The following is a 23,622-nucleotide window of genomic DNA, read 5'->3' on the forward strand; positions in this document are numbered from 1 at the left end:
ACCTCAGCTGCGAGCACATCTGTTTGTGAAGGGTTTAAGCAGACCCCAGTGTGTTTGCTCAGGTCGTCTGATTGCCTTTCCTTCCTCTTCTCTCTTCAACTAAAGACCTGCTGTCCTTCCTCTCACTCCAGTCAGCATGGCCAAAAGAGAGGAGTTTAGTCCAACAGAGACTGTGAGCATAAGTAGCTCCACTGAACTGCAATCATGAGTCAGTACGTTTTCACGTGTGAGTTCAGCAATCGTGTAGCAGTTAGAGATCTGTAAAAAAGATACATTGAATGGATTATTTAGTTAAATGAGGTTATGAATCATGGCTTCTCCTTGTATGTGTGAGTACTCAGATATGTGTATATGCATGACTGTATGTGACTGTGGAGCCCTTCGCTGGAGCCTGCTGTCTGGGTACAATGGCCCAGCCTGCGGCCATAGCTCCACAAAGAGGCCTCTTAACAAGAAGCCATCACAGATGAAGGAGGAGCCTGACCAAAGCATTACCACGCTTTAAGGATCACAGAGATTCCCTTAGTGTATCTGATATCATTTATAATTTTAATGACCAAGCATTCTTTATATAACAATAAGATACGGATCATTCTTCATGTAAAATAGAGCAAAAACATTTGAAATAATTTAAACCATTAGATTCATATCAGTCTATGGGTTGATCTTACAAACCCCACAAATACAACAAGAATCATTAAGAGATACAGTATATGCACTGGCAAAAGGAACTAGGAATTCTGTAACATATCAACTGAGATGTGATTTGGTGCTGTTTCATAGGCAAAGAGGGCTTATTGCGCTGAAGTAAATCTTCTATTATTAATTAATAGTATTAATATATAGTAATAAAAATATCATTTTTTCCCCCTTTCCTGCAGTCTGCGCCCTTATCTGAAACTAAATCTGTATATGGTACCATTAATTAAGACAGACTTTGCTTCAGTATAAGGGTTTATTTCATTTTCTTTGTGAGATGGGAAAAAAATAATACAAAACATACAGCTGAGCTCAGCGACTTTTCATCTAGGACAGGTCAGTGTTTTCTTTACGTAATAACCATGAAATTAAAATAATAGGTTTCCATGCATGTCTGACGAAAGCTGAAAGGGTAAAAATAAATTATTGCAACAATAATTATAACATCAAATATAACAACAATAATAGCAATTAAGCATTTATAAACACTCTTTTTACTACGCTGTTGTTTTTGTTTTCATAAAACTCCTATCAAAAACAGGTGAGCATTGTGGTGGAATACAATCCAGCATGTGAGAAGAACACTGATTTCTTGGTTTTGTTTGTCTGGCTGGTTCGTAACGGAGGCGTACGAGTGTAGCTGCTTGTGCTCAGCCAGACTGAAGACTTCCAGCAATGGTCTGTCTGTCCGTCCACAACAGTTGTGGACTACAGCCTGACTATGGACAGGGTGCAGATATCTCAGGATATAACAAGATGAGGTGAAAAGAGTGGTTCTTTTGAAGACCTCTCTTGAGTCTCCTGTTGCAGGGTCAGGGAGAGGTGGGTACCAAAGTGACATAGTAAAAATAAGCTAATAAAATGACAAGCGTCTCCATTCTCTCCTTTCCTGCAAGCCCCAGTCAATAAAGGACCAACAAGCCCTCATCGCATTAGCTTTTCACAGAGATCGCCGAAAGTCCTGCTCTGTGCAACATCCCACCAGAGAGGCCAGTCAAAACATGACCCTCCCTCAGTCAGTCCATCTGAAAGTCTTTTCCCTCCAACCACTGTACATAACACAGATCCACTCAGCTTCCAATGTGATGTGGAGGCCAGTTAGTGTTTATGGCAATGTGGTGGCTCCTACAGGTGAAGGGTTTCTGGGTCTGCTGGGGCCTCAGTGAGGCTCAGCCCACACGGGTGAGCGATTGGAATGGTGGGGGTGACCAAATGAAGGGTGAATAGGTGTGGGAGTGGGCAACATGTGTCCTGAGTGGCTGAAGGGGGTGAGGTGACCCATGTGGCTCATGTGGCTGGTAAGGCCAGATGCGCTGCCAAAGGGGGAGCCCTTGTCTTGCATGCATTTGGACAGCTCGTCAAAGCTGTCCCCTACTCGTCTGTTCCTCTTGGACTTGCTGGACATCTTGCGGTTGCGTGTCTGGATGCCTTCTTTCTTCATGGTCAAGGGTCTGTTCACCTGTAGAGAGCAGCACATTAGCTCAAGCCATGCCAGAAAAAAAGCTAGAGTACACTGACAGTGTGAATATCCCTATGTAGGGTTTGTAAACCTTATTTTGATGTTGAATCTATTTTGTTTACTTAAAATGCAAAACTATTTCAAATGTTGCACTGCTTGTTATAACTTGTATGGATATCTGATATTGTAACCCAGAAGAATTTCATAAAATGACACCAGACTGAAATATACCCTATTTGGAGCAGCTGTTATTCATATCATATGGCAGCATTATAAAAGGAGTCGTAGGCGTCTTTAGTCTTTGTTTTATTGTCAAAAGCATCCTGGTCACTGAATTTATGGGGATCAGAGCAAGCCAGATTTGAAAAGAAGAGCCTCAGACAGATCCTCGCCAGTGAAACGACGCCGTTACACTGAATGACAGTCCCACCCTGCAGCCTCTCTGGGGAGTAACGCCCCCCCATTGAAAGAACGACTGGTCGGTTCTGCTTGATGGGGTGAGCAGTCTTGCTTTCCACACACACAGTTTCTCTGCTCCTAAATCGATTTGTGCTGTCCACCCACTTAACCAGCTACGGGGTTAAGTGGGCGGACACTTAACACCCCTAGCCCCTGTGTGCTGGCCCTTTAGCACCCCTCCCGGGGCTATGGGGCGAGCACACTTTCACCACAAATCCCGCACTCTAGTGCTGCATTGTGTGTATTTTCTCAAGCTACTTACATTGTGCAGTTTAAAGTAAAGGCCGCAGGCGTTGCACACCGGATCCCCATTCCCGTTGCGTCTCCACAGGGTGGTGGTGGTCGTCTGGCAGTTTGCACAACAGGTGCCTGCACGTCGAGCAGCGGACTGAAAGACGCAAAGACAGTACACATCAGAAATGATGCTCCACTTTGAATAGGAACACAAATTATAATTGAATGGTCATTTGACACTATAATGACATCAATAGAGCCATGGAAATGGCATTAAAATAATATGTATGCAGGATTGTAAGGTTGCAGCTTTCATCTCAGAATAATGTGCAGAGAAGCTTTGAAAGGAACAACACTGGAAATTGGATGCTGGAAATCAATTGAGCTGTATGGATGATGACCCTTAGGCCCGAATGTTCAAATTTCGTAATTTATTCAGTAAACATGGTAGGCTACACAATCATTCTGGTAAACTGGCCTACAGGTTATGTAATACCTGCTTGGCAACGTTTGGCTGCATCCATCGCGGATCAATTCTTCATGCATAATAAGAAACATTAGCTTTAAATCTAAGAATCCCCTCCGGATCTTTGCAATGCATGCAACATCTTTCTTGTAATGAACTCCAGGTGGACTTTCTGCTGTGTAGAACAACAAAATCCCTATGCACACGCACAGACACACACACACACACACATGTGCATGTGTATATACATATATATATATATATATATATATATATATATATATATATATATATATATATATACATATATATATATATATATATATATATATATATATATATATATATATATATATATATATATATATATATATATATATATATATATATATATATATATACCTGCATTTTACCACAAATTCATTTATTTTCCGAACCCCGCCCCGGTTTGTCTATTCACACATAAACGGCTCCTCCAGTGTTGTGATAATCTCTTTACAGTATACATAGAGAATGCAGCGCGCAGCTTGAAGGCGGAAACAGCCGGGAGCCTAACTTCCTTATCTGGGCCAGCCAGATATCCGGATAGGAAACAAGTGGATGCCCCTTTGAACACAACTCTGAAAACACTTGATCTGAAAAGCAAAAGCCACGGCCTCATGGGCCGACCCAGTGGAAAATGTAGACTAATGGACCTTTTACGAAGAGCAACGGCGTTGAGGAATGATAATTCATGACTGAGTTTAGCCTATAAGTGTTTCAAACAGCCCATCTGACAAATCTTTACAGATCGCCTTAAAGTGCGACGTTATTAGCAGATTTAATAACAAGCTCAAGTTAATGAGGACTTTTTGACCTGACCCCAGCTTCTGCGATGATTGTAAAGCTGCTTTTTCCGTTAAAGCCGTATAATTAAATAGAATAGTTAAGTTATTATTATTTCACTACTAATAATTAGAATTAGACTAATTATAACAATTACTGAACTAAAACCATTAGGCTCAACATATTGATACACAGTCTTTTCGACTAGCAGTTACCTGTGGTGCAATTATACACTTATAAAATTCTAATGAACTTATATAATTGAAAATATATACTTTTTTAAAGAAGTAACAGACATGAATCATTATATACAAGTAATGAGTAATAACAATTAGCTCAGATATACATTATATATATATATATATATATATATATGTATATAAATATAAAAACGGCATAGATAGATAGATAGATAGATAGATAGATAGATAGATAGATAGATAGATAGATAGATAGATAGATAGATAGATAGATAGATAGATAGATAGATAGATAGATAGATAGATAGATAGATAGATAGATAGATAGATAGATAGATAGATAGATAGATAGATAGATAGATATGTGTTTCCTTTATGAATAATACATGGATCAGCCACAGAAATGCTATGTGTCCGAGCTGCTGTTCATTTACTAAAGCATGGTGTTAACTAAAGCAGCCAGGGCACCAGTATCAGTAACAGTATCAGAAGTACCAGCAATAATGATAGCAGGAACAATAGCAATAGCAAAAGTATTGTAAGGACTATGAAGGCAGCTCAACAGGGGGTGAGACAGACAAACAATTCCAGGAAGATCATAGGGAAAATATAACTTTCCTGGAATTGTGCTGCTGGCAGCTGCTTTGTGCTCATATTTGGTCGCCTACTCTCCGAGCGAAGTTAGGGAGAGGAAAGTCAAACTCACCAGTCTCCGTTTGGGCTTGATGAGTGGTCGGTTCTGGCCGTTCATCTTGTGGTACAGCCCACAGGCATTGCACAGGTAGTGCCCGGTACCATCCCGCCGCCACAGAGGAGTGGACGTGGCACCGCAGTTTACACATTCACGACCCTCTGCATATAGTTCAAGAAGAGGAGGAAAGAAGAAATTTTATATAATTAAAAAATTCACACTCTGTCAGAGGCAACACGCGGCAGCTATGCAGCGCAGTCAGGCAAGTATACCGGTTACTAATCCCAGATGGCCCCTCTAATATGAAGTCAAAATCTGCCTAATCACAGTGACAATGTCCATGATAGCGTGCATGTGTCAAATGTGCACCACTGCCATGGATACAGACACCTCCATGTAAACCAATCTGCAGTGTGAAGGTCAGAGACAGCCAGAACATGTCCAGAGGTGTCCACCAAAAAGAACAAAGCACGTCATCAAATTAGGATACATTATTTATCAGCTCAGTGGGCACCAGTAAAAGGAAACACAAGTGTGTGCCAGTGGTGTTAGATGTGCAGGACTGTGCTCCAGTGTTTTATGAAAGGCTTGCGTGCAGGTTGGCTGTGGATAATGGTATCAAAATGGCATTCAGCCACACATAGTGCTGATGAAGTCTGCATTATTTTTGAATGGCAGCTATATTAGTTTGAAATGTGGCTGGATCACAAATAATCTCTGTTTCTGTGTGTGTGCGATTGTATATAGTGTATAGTATATATATATTTATTTTTTTTCCTTTTTGTTCCCATGTACTTCTCTCTCTTATACAGTTTTGAAAGACCTTCAAACAGCCTGTTGCTTAACTGGCAATTCATTTGATTAAAGGAGCCCTCTCTCCCCAGAGTCATGTCTCATTATTCCTGTTATAATGTGGGCGACAACCTCAGTCCCACCCTCGCTCTACAATGGAATCTGACCTGGGTAAAAAAACTAGTTTTCTTTTGAAATTCACCTCTGTGCTTTTTTATGCTTCGCTTCTTTTCTGTTTAAGTGTTTCACAAGTCTAGCAACCACACAGAACATAGCTCATTAAAATATTCAACAACAATGACTTATATGTTTTTTCTTATGCAATATTTAATGTTGAAATGAGAAAAGAAATGGGAAGGTTGAACAACTTTGTGCATAAGGTAAGCTAGATGGGGAAAGGCTTCTCATTTTTTGGCTAGTTCGACAGGAAGCCACAGGACCGTAGGTATACATGTGTTGACAGCTGACATGTCATTGTGGCATTTTGTTCAACAGTCAATCAATCATGCTGGTACCAGGTCTCAACTTGAGAATAGATAAATAGATAAGAGGTTTCTGATCCCACAGTAAAATAAAATTCTGCTACTCATTCAGTGTGGCAAGCTTGTTTTAAGTGTCACACTACAACAGCTCATATCCACTCCTATTATTAGTCAAAACATTTCCCAGGTGTATTTAATAGCACAAATGACAATGGATGATAATGTTAAAAATGACCCAACAACATAAGGAACAACTTCTCAAAGCATTTGTAATGTCTCCTGGTGTTATTATTTTTGTCTTTCCATTAATTCAAAGCACAACAGCTGGAACAATGTAGGGAAATTACAGACTCATTGCCAGAACACCCCCCCCACCCCCACCATTTAGTGTTGAGCATAAGGTTTAAGTATTTCAATCATTTCCCTAACAGTACCGCAGAATAATGAATTGGGTACAGGTCCAGAAGTTACACACAAAAGAAAGTTGCATTCCTATAAGTAGTTTGCCATGACATTTTTGATTAAAACCCCAGTGATAAGCACCAATATGATTACAACATGTAAAGTGCATTTCATAATCATATGGGTGTTTTCTCACAAAATGCATTTTCATCTTCACAGAGTCCGCTTGGTCTCATTTATTTCAGCTACACTTCAAGTCTTCGTGTCTGTGCACTGGGCCAAGATGGTTAAAAACACAAACAGCAGGGCTCTGTTGCCTGGGCTTTGTTAGTGTTGTGCAGAGCGGTGGGCGGGGTGGAGGTCGTGATTTGTTCACTTGGAGGTATACAGGATATGGCAGGAGCCAGAGAGTCGTGACTTCATTATTTTCTACGTGCGATAAATGCCACATTCAAACGAAAACAAGCCATGACATGAAGGTGAAGCTGCTTTTGCCATCTGTAGTGACAAGCCAGTTTGTCGCTCGAGAAAATAATCAAATAAAATAAATGTGTAGGCTATATAAAAAAAAAAAAAATAACGTCTTTCTCTATTGTGTTTCATTTGTGTTCCTTATATATTAATTTTCATCACAAAAGGGAAAAACATTATAGAAACGAGAAGATGAAAATATTCTTTTGGGAAGAAATGAGGTATCGTCCCACTTTCTGTTGTCTTAAACCATTCAGATTATTCTGATGACTTTCGGTTTGCTCTCGAAAATGAACCCGCTAAACGTTGCAAAAAGTGTGATGGGGCAAGGAAAAGACTTATTTAAACATATTTTGAAGAAACAAATACACACTATAAAATCCTGGATTGCATTTTTTCTCTTCTTTAAACAACAACGTGTAACAAAAATTAAGAAAGCGACATATGCAGGACAGAAAATTGGTAATATTTAAAACAAACACTTAATCCCCTTAAGGCAATCTCACACACTTAAACTTAAAGCAGCGTGACTGAAAGTAGGGACAAATGAGACATCTATCCGCGGATAATTGATAGAGTAAAAAAGACTAAGTAATGCTTCACCGCTCGCCTGAGTAATGAGTATCAGTTTAATTAAGTCTTATGGCTGATTTATGGTATCGCGTTACACCAACGCAGAACCTACGGCGTAGGGTACGCCGTATACGGCGTAAGCTCTGCGTTTATTTAACGCGGGACCATAATTCAGACTTTATACACTTGATCTGCTATTATTGGATGATGGTAGAAAAAAAATGTCAAACACACGTGCGACTCACCTGAACTCGACCTGGCTTTGCTTTTGCATTTGGAGGTAAAGCTGGAGGAGGCCGCGCCGAGGAGGCTGCCCGGGTGGAAGAGGCCGCCGCTGTAGTCGTGGGGAGCGGGCAGCGGGTAGGCCGGGTACGTGGGGAGCATGGGGTGGTGGTGCGTGGTCGGGGCCTGGATGTTCATGGAGGTCAGGCTGCTGCTGCGCAGCGGACTGCAGCTCTCCATTTTCATACCGTCCGTGAGTGAGACTTGGTACTTGACTGACTCCTTCTCGTCCATCCTGGCCGGGTTGGGGGCCGTGGGGGAAGTGGGGCCCGGGTCCGGGGACGCGTCTTTGGGAGGGGTGGGGGGGAAGCTGTAGAGGTGCGGGCTGGGGTGCGAGGCCGGGGTCGTGCCGGAGCTGCTGCTGCAGGGGTAGCCGGGGCCGGCGGGGTGCAGGCCGGGTTTGCTGAAGTGGCTGACCGCCCATGCGTTATGGTGGTGCGCCGCCGACAGCGCACTTTTCCCGGGGTCCAACCAAGGAATACCCGGGCTGTGGATGAGGTGTGGCCGGCAAACCTGATTCCCAGTTAAACGAGCTGAAATCCACAGAAAAAAAATGTTATTTCATGACCAATGAATATCTGAATTGAAATAGAATTTAACCGACAAAATGTCCTTTGGTCTGAAAAATAGATCTTACCAGTTAAATGCTCGAAATGAATAAAATCCGACATTTAGCCCCAGAAGTAGACAATTTTTTTTTTTTCTGGTAGTTCAGTCAGTCGTACAATAGAAAATAAATATCGATCACGACCGGTTATTTAGTCAATAGATAAATAAATAAGTAAATAAAAAGTGTCGACGAAAATGACAGTACCTTCACACATCTCACCTATATAACAGTGGTAATAAAGGCCCGCTGACAGGAGAAAAGCAAAAAAATGTCGCCCCACGTCTGGATAGTATCTTTTCATCCGCGGCAGCTCTCAGACTAAGGAATGTTATAAGTGAATTTGCGGTTTTTATTTTATATCCGGGAAGCGCCTCTCTCTCCCTCCAGAGTTCCTGCCCCATAACAGAGGGGTAAAGTGACATACTTCCCTTTCCTCTTGCTGTCATTTGCTAAAAATCCCTTCTTGCTGTATTGGGCCCAGAAAAGCCAAGGGAGTCCCCCCCTCCCCCTTTTTGTATTGTTTTCCCACCAACAATCACTGCTATATTTTTAAATATAGATGTATATTTTCACGCAAAATTAATTTATGTGATGGAGCTACATGCTCCCAAAATACTGACTCTATTGCGTCCAAAAACATACATTAAGCCTATGTGTTATTTATAAATACACACATACATTGTCATAAACTGAAGTTTCATAAATGAACTTGAGCGCGTCTCACCGTGTGCTTGGCTGTACGTGACCCTTGCCCGGGAGTTGGAGTAGTAAGGGTTCCCCTGAGAGTCCAAGTGGTTCAGAAACATGTCCACTTCGTCCTGGGGCAGCAGAGACGCCATGGGCTCCATGTAGTTGTGGCCCAGGCTGTGGTGGTGGGAGTCCGGGTGCTGGCCGTTCAGCACGGCGTGATGATGCGCCATCCACCGGGACTGATCTGCGACCTCCATGGCTGAACCGGCCCCTCTCAACGCTTCTCTGTGTAGCTCTGCCTCCCAGTGAAAGTTCAGTCCTCCTCACTATATAGGTCCTGGGCTTTTAAAGTGTCTATTTACTTCACAGAAACAGCATCCTTAAATAATGTGGTATCCCTCTTTCTCCAGTGATACCTGCAAGAAAGAAAGACAGTGTTCATGTACGCCATCTCCAATCTCTCCGCACACGCACGCAAAAGACATCCGTTGTTTCTGATCTAATGACACCTGAACACACGTAAAATAAACTTTGCATATGCAGATTCTTTGTGTGTATAGGCTGCAGACTGTAAGCAAAAACAGCGCAGAGATGCCACCAAGTCGAAACAAACACAATTAATAAATAAATAAATTGTATGCATTAAGAAGGAAACACAAAAGTCTTCCCGCGGGGATATACCTGTTGCAGTTTTGATCAGCTGACAGCAAATACAGCTGGGATGTGTAAACCTCCTGATCCGTGCTTTGCTGTGGCTCATTAATGAGATGTCGCACAGACTGAGGCGCCTGGCGCCAGTAAATTCCCATATCAAGCCAGGGCGGGCGGAGCGTCGCTCTGGACCAATCACAGCGCGCCCTGACACAATTGGCTGCTCTCCCTCTTTCACTTTCCATTTCCATGTGCCGAAAAACTAAAAGATTTATCAATCAGCAGTATAATTTGGGTGTTTATCTCCCATAAAGCTTAAACGGAACGAACAATCCACTCACGGTATTCACCTTTTTTAAACATCAGTTAAAGACAGACTTTTATTATGGATGGAAATTCAGTCTGTTCCCTAGCCCCACATGACTTACAATGACAGGGATTTAAAAACAACAACAAACTAACAAAAAACGAATTCAGTTTACTTCGCCTGTATTTTCATACAGGGCACTCTGGTATTACAGCAATATCGTTTTATAATTATTGTTTCTCACTTAATAGTAATGATTACATTTTGCACCCACTTGCACAATTATTACATTCAAATGATTAAATTAGCATTTTTTGGTTTATAATCTCTTTAGTACTTCTCATACAGCTGTTATGTATATAAACAGCAAGTTCAGCAGCTCTTCAACCAACAGAGGAGGAGACGATTAATGACCCCGAGATTGGCTTCATTGTTGGCACCGCCTCATTGTCTTTAATTAGCAGCAACGCTTATGAAAACAGGGGGTTTGTCTCGGGGAGAGCGCAGTCAAACACAGTGTGAATGGTAATCTCGCCTCGAGAATCACCTATAATCTGTGACTGTCAAACGGTCTCCCATTACAGAGCTCAACTCTTTAGAAATACAAGTGTTGTGTGTGTGGTAGGGGGGTTGTTTGAGCCTAGTCTATTCGTCTGACCTGATGTGATGAAATCATTAAATGGCGGATCATTTTACAAACTTTCTTATAGCCTACTTGAGCAAACTCGACGTGAATAACTCCGACAATAACCCTGATATGATGTCACGCCTGCCATGTGGATCTGTGTGTGTCATTCATCAGCCAGCAAATCACTGACATGCCGCCACGGGAGTACTGACATATAGAGCTCATAGAGCTCAGCCCTTTGAGCTGGTCAATTCTTAAAATCAAGAGAGAGAGAGAGAGAGAGAGAGAGAGAGAGAGAGAGAGAGAGAGAGAGAGAGAGAGAGAGAGAGAGAGAGAGAGAGAGAGAGAGAGATAGTTACGTTAACAGCAGCAGGTGGATCGGAGTGAAGAGAATATGGCATTGGAGGTGATGAGGCCAATATAAGATCAGGGGGGCCATAGGGCAAACTTTAACACACAGATCAGCCAGATTCTACATCGCACATTTCCTCTAGTTGACCTAAAACCATACAGTCTTCCAAACAACAGCCAAGAGTCTTAACACAGCTCCAACAAATTAAATATGCAGGCAAACAAGACCGCACCAAGGAGGCAAACCGCACAACGCTTAATTAAAGTCAGCAAAACAATATACAATATTAAATTCACCAGGCTGATTCTCACACGAGGACAATCCTCTGTTTTTTTATTATCAAAGTTGTCGATGATGTGCGGAACATCCAAAGTCTGTGTCCTCTTTTTATTGATTGACAACAGGGCCAAGTTGCTGTTCGCCCATGCAAATGACCAGAGCCAGGCTGTTAGGTGTATAAGTGTATAGTTCACACATGATTGACAGGCAGCTCCGTGACACTGATGTCATGACCCCGATGATTGACAGCTGTCAGCGCAGCTGCCTGGCCGCCGCTCCACGCGCCGCAGCGGCGCTGCTGGACTCCGCACTGCTCTTTCCCCCTGCCTGGCTCATGGTAGGGCTAATACAATTCACGGTGGGGCTATAGCCTAAGCAGCCCCACCCTGGCGCCGCCCGGGCCTGTGATCATGTGGATGTCCAGAGGGCCAGTTACTGGAATAGCCCACATTCCTAAAAAGAAGGGACGGTGCGGCAGGTGGGAGGGGAAACACGCATATCTTAAGGTTTTGTATTTTCAGAGTCGCCTACTTACATTTCATCAGTTACAATACATTAACCTACTTACAAAAGTTTCATCTTTATGGTCACATATCTTTAAACCTGCAGCGGCCACTATAGCATAGTTACAGTTAGGTAGCCTTGTAACTACTGTAACATGGCCATGTTGGCCAGTCACACTGTTGTCTGAGGTCCATTCTGGTTCCGAGGACCTTATAGAGCAAGTTTGGCTCAGGAGTAAACTGTGTTGTTTGTCAAATGGATTACAAAATTATTTAGCTCTCAACAATTTATGCTTTAGTTCACCCCATTAGTAGAGTATAGCCAGGAAAAAAGATGCAAGAGGGTGATAGTAGGGGTTTTGGGGGAGATATGGCTTTCCAATTGTGGGGAAGGGGGATTCTTGAAGATAAGCAGATTTTATTGTCCCTTTTACAATACCTGTTTGCTAATGAGATCGAGGCAGGGCACTATAGGGGGCTATACAAACAATAAGCAGCCAGACACGAGCCTATTTACCTGTTCAAAGAGGCAGCAGCCTCTTCACTCCCATTTAGGTAGTTTGTGCTCACAATAATAACATTTCAGGGAAGGGGAAAGACATTGTACACTTTTTAAAAAAAAGTGGATTATATTCCATCAAGTGATCTTTTAATTCATAAACAAATCATTTTATTGCAGCTTCGGACAACTCTAGACAATTCTGCTAAAGTCATACATGGAAACCTTCTGAAAAGCCCATAAGAAAAAATATCCATTCATCAGTTGAAAACAATTTGCCTATACTTTAATCGGATTTCTCTTTTTATTTACAACGACTCTATCTGCAGAGTCACACATTTAAAATAACAAGATTACTGGAGGTTATTTAAATCCCGTTCGCAGACGCGTCATGCTGGCAGCGGCGTCAGGCTGAGGAGAGACCATGGATCTATTATATATGAGAGACGCAGCTCGGACCCGGACATGCTGCAACATCCCCGGCTCCTCCACCATTCATGTGCTGCTGTGATTGCTCTCTCTGCCCGTGGAAGATGTTATGCATTGTACGGTTCTAAAGCGTGACAAGTGGGCACTTTCGCCGTGACTAATGTAATGCTAATGATAGATTAAACAGCAATCGGGGGGTTTATTCCTGAACCAAATCACCTGGCTGGCTTCAAGGGAGGCTGTAATAAAACTAGTTATTGGTAGTATTGATGTGACAACGCACATTCATATCTGTACTTTAAAGGACACTTCGTCTTGATGTGTTGCATACATTTTTGACTTCACTAATTCTCATTGTTCGATCATGTAGGAAAAGGAGCGGGTCTAAGAGCAAAACTATCATAAATAAAGCATAATAAAGTAGCCCATCTGTATTTTGCCGTTTATACTGAAAAACAAATGGCATTTTTTAATAGCTGTTCTTTAGATTTTTAAGGATTACAGTCAATGTGACAATAAAGTCAATATTAGATATACCCATACCAAGAAACTACCTAAACCTTTAACAGTCTTGCGTAAAATATGCTTCTTTTTTCTTTTTATTATTAATGAGAACAGATCCAAAACTGTGCGTTATTATTTCCCTAAATGACCCGGCATTTGCCCAACTTCCAAATGGCAAATTGGCTCCCAAAAAGTTTTAAAATAATGTCTAAAAAGACAACAATTCACGCACCTTGATGAAGGTTCTCAGATGAAACCGGAGCACAGCTCTTTTAATTCCTCGAAAGTGGCTCCACCAGTGCGCAGCTGCGGCCGAGCTCTCCAAAATAAAAACTGAACTGAAGCAGCGATGCAGACAGTTGTGCTCTGCGGAGAGATGTTATTTCCAGAGGTGGTGGGTTTTCCCTGCCACCGTGTCCGAGAGCAGTGCGTGTCCGCGTCTCCCTCCCCCGTCTCTCTCTGTGGAAAGCTCTGTGAACGTGAGCGCAAACTTTGGCTGAGCAGGATGGGGGCGCACGGAGACGTAATGGCATGTCAGCCAGAAGCAGCTCGTCTTCCGTGTCCCGGATAAATGAGTGCCGGCCAATACCTGATAAGTGATGAACAGATATAAACCTGTGTCTTTTTCCAAAGTTTATTATCCACGGTCAGTCTACGGGGATTTAGGCGAAACTAAAAACCCAGACAGACCGGTTTTAATCATATGGATGTAAAAGCAAGAAAAGGACTGACAATTAAATGTGACACCCTAAGTTGGGACAGGGTAACCCGGGTAACTCAGGGTCACCAATATTATGAACATAAACAGGCGTCATATAAGCTGCATTAAATGTGCACATGGCTTCTTTATGCTCTTTGTTTCTCCCAGCGTGAGAGTGAAGAGTGAAATCTCCCCCCCAAACACACACATACACCTTTTTTCACCCCCTCTTTGAGGGGGGGTGGTTTAAATCCCCACTCAGTAACAGTCCCCGCACAGAAACATGCAAAGCCAGTGAAATCTCCTGCACGCGACCTGGGCTGGTGCGGCTGCAGCCTGGCAGGTGCAGGAGGAGACCAGCTCCCCAGAGTCTTGTCTTCTGTGTCTTTGTCTTATTTTGGGTGCGTATCTACTATCTACACATGCACCCTAAATGAGACAAAAAAAAAGAAGCCCTAACGTGAATCAGCGACGAGTGTTGTGGTGTTTGAAACTACCAGAGCAAAGATGTTAGATGTGTATCTAATATTTTGCACAAAGTGGTCGATAATGTTGTTATAAAGACCTCACGTTTGACACATGAAGTCCATAAATAAAGGCATCAAGATGGGAAATTTAACTTCCTCTACCTCCTCCTTCTTCGTCTTTGTCTCTCTCTTTGTTTGTTTAATTTTAAAGACGAGCAGAAAGAGAAAGGAAGAAAGAGTCCGCTGAAAACAGTATTGAGATTATATAGGGGGACTTGTAATGAACTGGGCAGATATGGGTTTTTTTCTTTTGTTTTTACGTTTTATTATTTGTTGTTTTGTTTTTGTTCTTGAATAACTATCTTTTATTCGGAGATGGTATAAATAATCATTTATAGTTTCTGGAAAGGTAAATTCACGTATTTGCAAAGAATACAAATATGTATATTTTAGTATCTCTTAAAATGTCATCATGTATACTTTTTAATATACATTTTTAAAAATCTTATACAATAGTTTAAAACTAAAAGTGGGTGTCTTGTGTGATCTCGTTTTTGGATCCTGCAGCCATTATTAAAGCTGTCAGTCAAGTTCAAAAGACTGAAATATTATTATTATCATTATTATAATTAGTAATAGTGGTGGTGGTAGTATGAAAAACTAGATGGACTAACTGTGTCAAAAAAATCCAATTTACAACAGTGAGGCTTCGTTTTATTTGCGTCTTTTTTCACTTTTTAAATCAATTTTTCTGCTTTCTTTTTGCAGATTTATCTATGTGTGCGCCCGTGCACGCATGCAGGATGATGCGGCAATATTATGTGCATATAATATCTGCCGCATCGCACTAGATGCCAGGGAGCCTCTCTTTCTGATTATTACCAGGGGTAATATTTCATCGGCACCACGCAATCTTTGTTCTCTGTGAATATAATAAATGGGCTAATCGTTATCAGCAAACTACTGTGGATGTCAGCTCCGACCAGACTGAAAACAGGGTCCAAAGTGCCGCTGAATAAATTGGTGTTCCTTATCTCTCACTCCCAGATTATGACCTCCTTTTCAAACTCGCACAACAACTACATTCAATGCATCTAATGCATCATTTTTGGGGGGGTGAGATCCCGCAGGTTGATAGTGATAGATAGGCAAAGGGATTGAGACATATTTACACGTTTTACACCAGTGTGCTCTATTTGACACACACCCAAGACCGGCAGCCAGACACACATGCACAGAGCGCACACACACAGACACGCACACGGTAATTTACCAGACCATTAACATATTAACACTTTACATATCAATAAAGGCTATGTTAGCCATACCTCATTGTGATATGATGGCTATCCATCAGATTAATTTGATATAGAATACATAAAGACCTTTTTTTTTTTTAAATGTTGGCGATTCTGCTCTAACATGGAAAAGTGATGGTATTGTCTTCTGTTGCACGACGGTGTAAAGAGCTGTTTTGTATTTGTAGCCTATGTTTGTGAGAGACTATGCACCATTGCCCAGCAGGCCTACTCCTCTCCTGAATATAGGCCTCTTCGGTTTATGTTATCATTCACATCAATTCATATTGCATTTGGTTGAAAGTTTGGTCTACACAGCAGATCTTCTAAATTTTACAATTGATGCCAGTCAAGTGAGGCATAACTTTAAGGAACAGAGAAAGTCTCCTCTTCAATTTTCTGGCGGCTTAACTTTTCTGCTTTTTTTTTTTCAACATTGAATTTATAATTTCACCATGTTGAAAAAAACACATTATTAATAACTCAATAAGAAAAAATGACTACACGTCAATTTTTTTGAGAACACAAGAATACAGCGTTGATGAGTGACACGTTTTTACAAAAAAGAAGCACGAATTCCAATCGACACAAGCACACGCTCCTCTTTTAACACAGTGGCATCTCCTCGGGCCGCGACGATGGTCTCCTAGACAACCGAGATACGGAGCAGCCGCTTTCCATACCGGCCCTGGACTCCATTATAGCTCGGGATTAGCTGTCTTCCCGAAAAGGTCATGTACAAAGTCACCAAACCTTGCTCTTTTTTCCCTTCGCCATGAGCCCCGTGCGAGGGTACGTTCATAAACATGCATGTTCCATTTCACTTAATGCCATTAGACTAATGGCATCGCACATTTGCCCTCCATTCAAAGAGACTAGCAGTGTTTAATAGGAGCCTTCTGGGGACACGACAGAAGTCACGGTAGCAGGAATCCTCAGGACTGAGGGTTTCACAACACCGGGGAGGGTTGTGGAGGAAGAAATGTGGTGTTACATGGTGACCCCTGGCGGGCAGGGACGGTACTACAGAAACAAGAGCGGACCTTGCTGTGGGATACATTATTTTTTTTTTAATTTTACCATTATTTTACCAGGTTAGTCCTATTGAGATCGAGGATCTCTTTTTCAAGGGAGACCTGGTCAAAAATGGCAGCTTTAAAAGTTACAGACAAAACAACAACAGAAATAGAAGGACAATGCTAAATGCATCACAAAACAGTGCGAGTAAATAAGTTACAATACTTAAGGACAGTGATAAGTACCAACAGAGTCATTTAAAAATGCATTGTAAGAGCGTTAAAATCAGACAATGACACTAATGTGTTTAGCTTCAGGTCTTTTTGGAGGCTATTCCAAGCAAGTGGAGCAGACCACCTGAAGGCTTTCTTCCCTAGATTGGCCCTTGCACTTGAAATGGACAGCAGGATAGCATCATTTGATCTCAGGCTATAAGTACTGATGGCTTTCAAATTGATCAGACAACAAATGTAAAATGGAAGTTTACCTGATATAACTTTGTATATGAACAAGTACCAATGACTAAGCCTCCGCTTAGTCCATTACATAAAAACAAATGGAATCCAGGAAGCACTAGATACTCTTGAAACTAAATAAAGTTTAACACATATTGTATTTCATAAGTTATCAAATAAAGAATATTAAGAATACATACTTAATATTTAGTTTGTGTAAGCCCTTTAGTTACATCTCAGCTTCAAGGTTTGTGTCTCCACTTTGATTTGAGATTATTATGATGATCCTCTTGTCTAGGCCCTCAGACTCTCAGAAATCAGTTCTGATAGAAATATTTTTCTTCCCTCATATCTGACCTGTCTCTCTGTCCCTGTAGCTTGAGAAAACAATGCATGGGATATGAATGTAAATATGTTTCAAAATGCATGCCCTTGTAGAATTAATTTGAGAGTTTGTAGATTATTATATGAGAACTTATACAACAAATATCTAAATTGCATGTTAAATAACAAAACGTGAACCTTTAGAAACAAAAGTGCACTTCTTCTGAAAGTGAAGTTGCAGAAAAACTCCATTACCTATTTGTATTTATGATTTCTACTTAATTTGATTCAATAATCTTTAGATTTAAAACTCTGCCCGTGTGCCACAGTAACACATCTGCACTCTGCCAAGGGTCCACCAATTGGAGCGAGAGATCAAAGTGCTCAGTTTTTCTCCCTCTGGCTTGTTTGTCCTCTTTCCATATTTATTGAAAATGATTATAGTATAAGTAAAATAAATATATATAATAATGATATATATGACAATAACATTATAATGACATTATAATGTCATGTAAATATTTATTATATTATATTATTCATTATATTATATTATATTATATTATATTATATTATATTATATTATATTATATTATATTATATTATATTATTAAATAAATATAATAAATATATTATAACACATATACAAAGGTTATACAAACCAAGCATATACAAGAATAATAATCACATTAACAACCAAGCGCCATACATTTTCCTAATAAACTGAATTAGATGGTTCACCTGCACCCTCTGCTGGCTAGACAGAATGTTCAACAAGAACCCCCACATAGCTTACAGTGCTGCTCTTCCCCTCCCCGCTAACCAATTAACCACTTTAACTGCAGTGGCACTCTCTACTGCTTGCCCACTGCACCCACACCCAAAACAGAACGGACTATACTCATAAACCAACACAACAGTGGATGTCTGTTACTCATCAGTGAGGAAATACTTATATTGAAATAAATGACAGGCAATGTGATAAACTGAACACATAACAAAAATAATACTCACTTCCATCATCTCCTGAACACATGAATTATCCTAATATAGCCGCCTCCAAATAAACAACTAAAATCTCTGTCAAACTACCAGAACTGTCCCACAGGTGGGTTAAAATAAGAAAAGGAAAAGGGGTCTGTTGGCTTGGCTGGATGCTGTAATTAAAGATGGTCTCATGGGGTGATTGTGTCAATTCCCAAAGGAGGAAGAAAAAATTACTTAGTTATCCCTCAGAATAAAAGCCTTTTATACAGTCACCCCCAAATGTGCATAGCACATTTGCATTGAAAGAAAAGGCTCAATCAGTCTTAGAGTCCCAAGCTTGCCGGAGAATCAGCCTCTCCTGATGGAAGAGCGAGCAACCTCACTAACTGGTCAGAGTGAAGATGTGTCCTTTGATGTTGACATCAGCTGATCTGACACATCCATCATCAGTCCAATGAACGTTGATCAGAGGAACTGGTTTGTCAAGATCTGGGAATGTCGCCAGCGCCTGCGGCTGAGCATCTCAGTATCTGAGTACACCGCTGGAGGGAGCGAGTCATTAGGCCAGCCCATGAACAAACTATTTTGAGTCACCGTCTGCAATGTCTGCTGATACATTGCCTAATGGTTTCAAGTTGAGGATAGCCTCCACCTCCAGAAGTAGAGAGTAAGCAGATCCACCTGTTTGGATCCTTGAGCTCTTCTAGGGTTTTACCCCTAGTTGTAGGTCATCTGCAGGATTTCAGTCTCAATCCACATAACTAGGGGTGTAATTTGTTTGTCAGTTCCTGTATCCCGACAAAAAACCTTGTAGCGGCAAGAAGGGAATGGAACCAGGTAAGTACTGTTGTGGAGTCAGACCACAGGATGATGTGGGCCACCTTTGAGGTAAGTTCCTTCATGACCAGACTGGATAGCTGTGCTGCCACAAGAGCGGCACACAGTTCAAGACGGGGAATGGAGTGAACCCGTTTGGGACCTACTCCGGAACAAGTCAAGAGAAAGAAAGGTGTAACTGCCCCTTCTTATTCTGCATTCTCAGGTAGGCCACAGGTATAAACCTGTTCTGAAGCATGAACATATGAAACAGCCCTTTGATGTCTCTGCTTACTGTGATGGGATGCTCTTGAAATAACCTCAGTATACACCCACCAAGGAGGGTCCAAGTGTGGGGCCAAGTAATAAGTACTGGTTCAGGGTTTGCTTGTGATACTGGTATGAGTAACGGAAGATCAGTCAATTCAGGAGACCCAAAAGAGGCATGGCAGGCCAACACATTGACAAATTTCAGGGAGGCTTCCTCGGGGCTGGGCAGACCGGCGAGATGGTTCGGGGGGCGGTCCCCGGGGCCTGGCAGACCGGCCAAGGGGTTGTTCTCAGGACAGAGCAGACCGACGAGACAATTCAGGGAGCCATCCCCGGGGCCTGGCAGACCGGCCAGAGGGTGGTTCTCGGGACTGAGCACAGGGTGGTTCTCGGGACTGAGCAGAGGGCCGTACTCGGGACTGAGCACAGGGTCGTTGTCGGAACTGGGTACAGGGTCGTTCTCGGGACTGAGCACAGGGTCGTTCTCGGGACTGAGCACAGGGTCGTTCTCGGGACTGAGCAGAGGGTCATTCTCGGGAGTGAGCACAGGGTCGTTCTCGGGACTGAGCAGAGGGTCGTTCTCGGGAGTGAGCACAGGGTCGTTCTCGGGACTGAGTGGAGGGTCGTTCTCGGGACTGAGCAGAGGTTCGTTCTCGGGACTGAGCAGAGGAGCGTTCTCGGGAGTGAGCAGAGGGGCTTGGGGGACACAGAACCCTTGGGGCCGGCTTCAGGGGACATAGAAACCTAGGGGCCAGCTTCGGGGGACATAGAATCCTAGGGGCCAGCTTCGGGGGACATAGAATCCTAGGAGTCGGCTGAGGGGGACACCGGGTCCTCGGCACTGGCTGAGGGGATGGGGGCATAGGTAAAGCAGCACTTCAGGATCTGGAAGGGTCGGCTGCGGGTGACAAGTGGAAGGGGACCTTGGGAGAGGTGAGAACTGAGAAGGGCTGCCACCGTGCTTTAACCTCGGATGAAGCGGCGATAGAAGTTGAGGAACCCCAGGAATCGTTGCAGCTGCTTACAAGAGTCCAGTACCGGCCAGGCGGTTACTGAGGATACGGGTCCATGCGGATGTCTCCCTGGCCGATGATGTAACCCAGGAAGGACAGCATGGAACTCACACCTCTGCCTTAAAGAAGAGTGAGTTCTGCAGGAGTCTTTGGATGACCGTCCGGACGTGGTCCTTCACGGATCTGAAAAAAATAAAGATGTCGTCCAGGTATATTAAGAAACTTGTTGATCATGTCCCGGCGAAGGTCATTGACCATGGCCTGGAAGACGCAGGGAGCGTTGGTGAGGCCGAAGGGCATGACCAAATACTCATAGTGGCCGGTAGGGGTGTTGAAGGCCGTCTTCCACTCATCCCCCTCTCGGATGCGGACCAGGTGGTAAGCGTTGCAAAGGTCCAGCTTTGTGAAAACAGCAGGCATGCCCACCAGGTCAGATGCTGAGGTGGAGCAGGACGGAGGCTGGGGGGGCGAGGGCCTGTTTCAGGCAGACTCGATGATAGGCTGTGCTCCAACCCACGAAGGACCCTTTCGCCCTGACGTCAATGTGCGGGTTATGGCGACAAAGCCAGGGAAACCCAGAAGGAGCAGGATGCGAGTTGAGTCCAGGATCTGGATCGAAATGGTCTCATGGTGGTTTGCAGAGTGTCGCATCTGCACAGGGAAAGTCTGAGTGGTGACTGTTCCAAGGGCGTGACCGTCCAAGGCTTTGGCGGCCACATGCTGAGGCATAGGGACCCTCCCTATCTCCAATGCCAGGCTAACGCCGTTGATGAAGGAAATGTCTGCACCAGAGTCAATGAACACCACCAGGGTTTGGGAACCCCCCAGCAGCAGCAAGTGGCAGTGGTAGATTGGTCTCTTTTTTTTATATATATATTTTTATCCCGGTTTTTTCCCCCATTTTATCACCCAGTGCTCCTACCTAAGTAACAGTCCTGGGCATTGCCAACCTCTACCAAACCCGGGAGGGCCCTGCACTGAGCTCAGGTCTCCTTTAGATTGGTAGATTGGTCTCTTGATGGGGGATGGGTTCAGAGGGGGGGGCTGACCAGTGCGTCCCCATTTACTGCTGAGCCTTGACTTTTATTGGGCATTTGTAGATGAAATGTCCCTTTCCTCCAAAGTACAAACAAGTTCAGTCTGCGACAGCACTGACACTCCACGTTCAACAAGGTGGTCCGACTGAGTTACATGGGTTCCGGGTCCCCCACCAGGGGTCCGAGTCGGAGAGATGACGCCTCATGTGATGGCCTGCAGCGGCGGGGTTGGTGCCGTCCAGCCCCTCCTTGTCGCCTCTCCTCCCACTAGGCCAGGATGCGTTGGTTGACTCGCCACATCAGCTCTATGAGTTCATCCAGGGAGGTGGGAAGGTCGAAGGACACCAGCTCGTCTTTCACGTAGTCCCCCGGGCCCCGCAGGTAGGCGTCGTACTGAGTCTCAGTGTTCCATCTGCTCCGGTGGGCTTGGGTACGAAAGTCTATGGCGTAGTCAGCCACCGCACAGTCTCACTGGTGGACATTCAGGAGACTGCCGGCGGCATCTGGGCCCAGACCTGGCGGTCCGAAGGACTGGAAGGAACTGCAGACAGGGGTCTGGCCTTCCCATTCTGAGGTGATAAATGGCAAAGGCCACCTGGGCTTCCTCAGAGGCCAAAGTGTGGGGCTGCAGAGCAAAGAGGATGGAGCAATTGGTCAGGAAGGGGGAACATCTCTCTGGACCTCCACCGTAGCGGTTTGGATCCCCTACCCAGGGTTCGGAGACAGGACCTGGAGGGGCCGGCGGAGGTACAGCTGCAGGATGTGCAGCTGGAGGGGCAGTGGAGAGCTCTGGAATGCCGTCTGGGAGATCACCAGGGTGAGCTGCTGGACCTGGATGACCAGGGTGGATAGTGTCTGCTCCTGAGTGGCGGTGGCCTCTTGGCTGGTGGCCGTCGGCTGGGGCACCTCGCCTAGTGGATGTGAGAAGTGCCTCATGCTGCATGAGGGTGCCCTCAACTCTCTCCAAGCGCTGCTGTGGTGAACCGGTATGACCTGGATCGATCCTGTGGCCAGATTGTACTGACAAGGCTGTGTGGCGCGCAAATGCATCTCTGACATCCCTCCCCTGCTCGTCTATGCCCTGTGCCACTGCTACCACAGGTTGGGCTGGTCCAGCTGTCGGTACATCCCATGAATTTTCATAGGTCTCCCCATAATCTTCACACAGGTTATGGAGAGCACAATATGTCAGCACCATAGTTTTGACTAGCTGGATATCAGCATCATTCTTTTTCAGGAGGCAATGCCACCTTCCCTTCGGTCTGCCAAAAACATTTTCAACAACAACCCATGAACGACTTTTTGAATTTTTTGTTGAAAGTTTTCTGGTCCACTGTAAGCCTTCCGGTGTCATGGAATGGTTTCACGAGACATTTATGCAAAGGATATGCAGAGTCCCCGAGGATGTAGTAGCCAACATTTGCTCCATCAATTTTCCTAAAATCAGCTGGGAAGAGGTTTTCACAGCTAGCTAATTCCCACAGCCAACCTCTGGACCCTAGCATCATGCAAGCTCCGGGGCAGTCCAGCAAATGTGTTCCAGAATGTCCCTTTTCCATCTACAACACCTTGAAGGATTATTGAGTGCCAGTCTTTCCTGTTGAAATAATCTGTGGGATATTCCTTTGGTGCAATGATAGGTGTGTGAGAACCATCCATAGCACCCACACAATGTGGCATCCCCCACTTACTCTCATTATAGGCAACGATTTCTCGTAACCTCCTCTAATCGAGAAAACAGATTTGTTCTG

General features: G+C 43.6%; 1 protein-coding gene across 1 annotated transcript; it reads right to left on the bottom strand.

The window, feature by feature from the left end:
- Window positions 1-541: 541 nt before the first annotated feature.
- On the bottom strand, window positions 542-10,105 carry gata2a (GATA binding protein 2a). The gene is made up of 6 exons (XM_061727884.1): window positions 10,017-10,105; window positions 9,370-9,751; window positions 7,999-8,568; window positions 5,049-5,194; window positions 2,880-3,005; window positions 542-2,158 (listed from the first exon to the last, which is right to left on the bottom strand). The coding sequence occupies exons 2-6, from the start codon at window positions 9,590-9,592 to the stop codon at window positions 1,859-1,861; spliced, it is 1,365 nt and encodes a 454-aa protein (XP_061583868.1). The 5' UTR covers window positions 9,593-9,751; window positions 10,017-10,105; the 3' UTR covers window positions 542-1,858.
- Window positions 10,106-23,622: the final 13,517 nt, after the last annotated feature.

This window comes from Cololabis saira, chromosome 8 (assembly GCF_033807715.1).
Source record: "Cololabis saira isolate AMF1-May2022 chromosome 8, fColSai1.1, whole genome shotgun sequence".
Taxonomy (NCBI): Eukaryota; Metazoa; Chordata; class Actinopteri; order Beloniformes; family Belonidae; genus Cololabis; species Cololabis saira.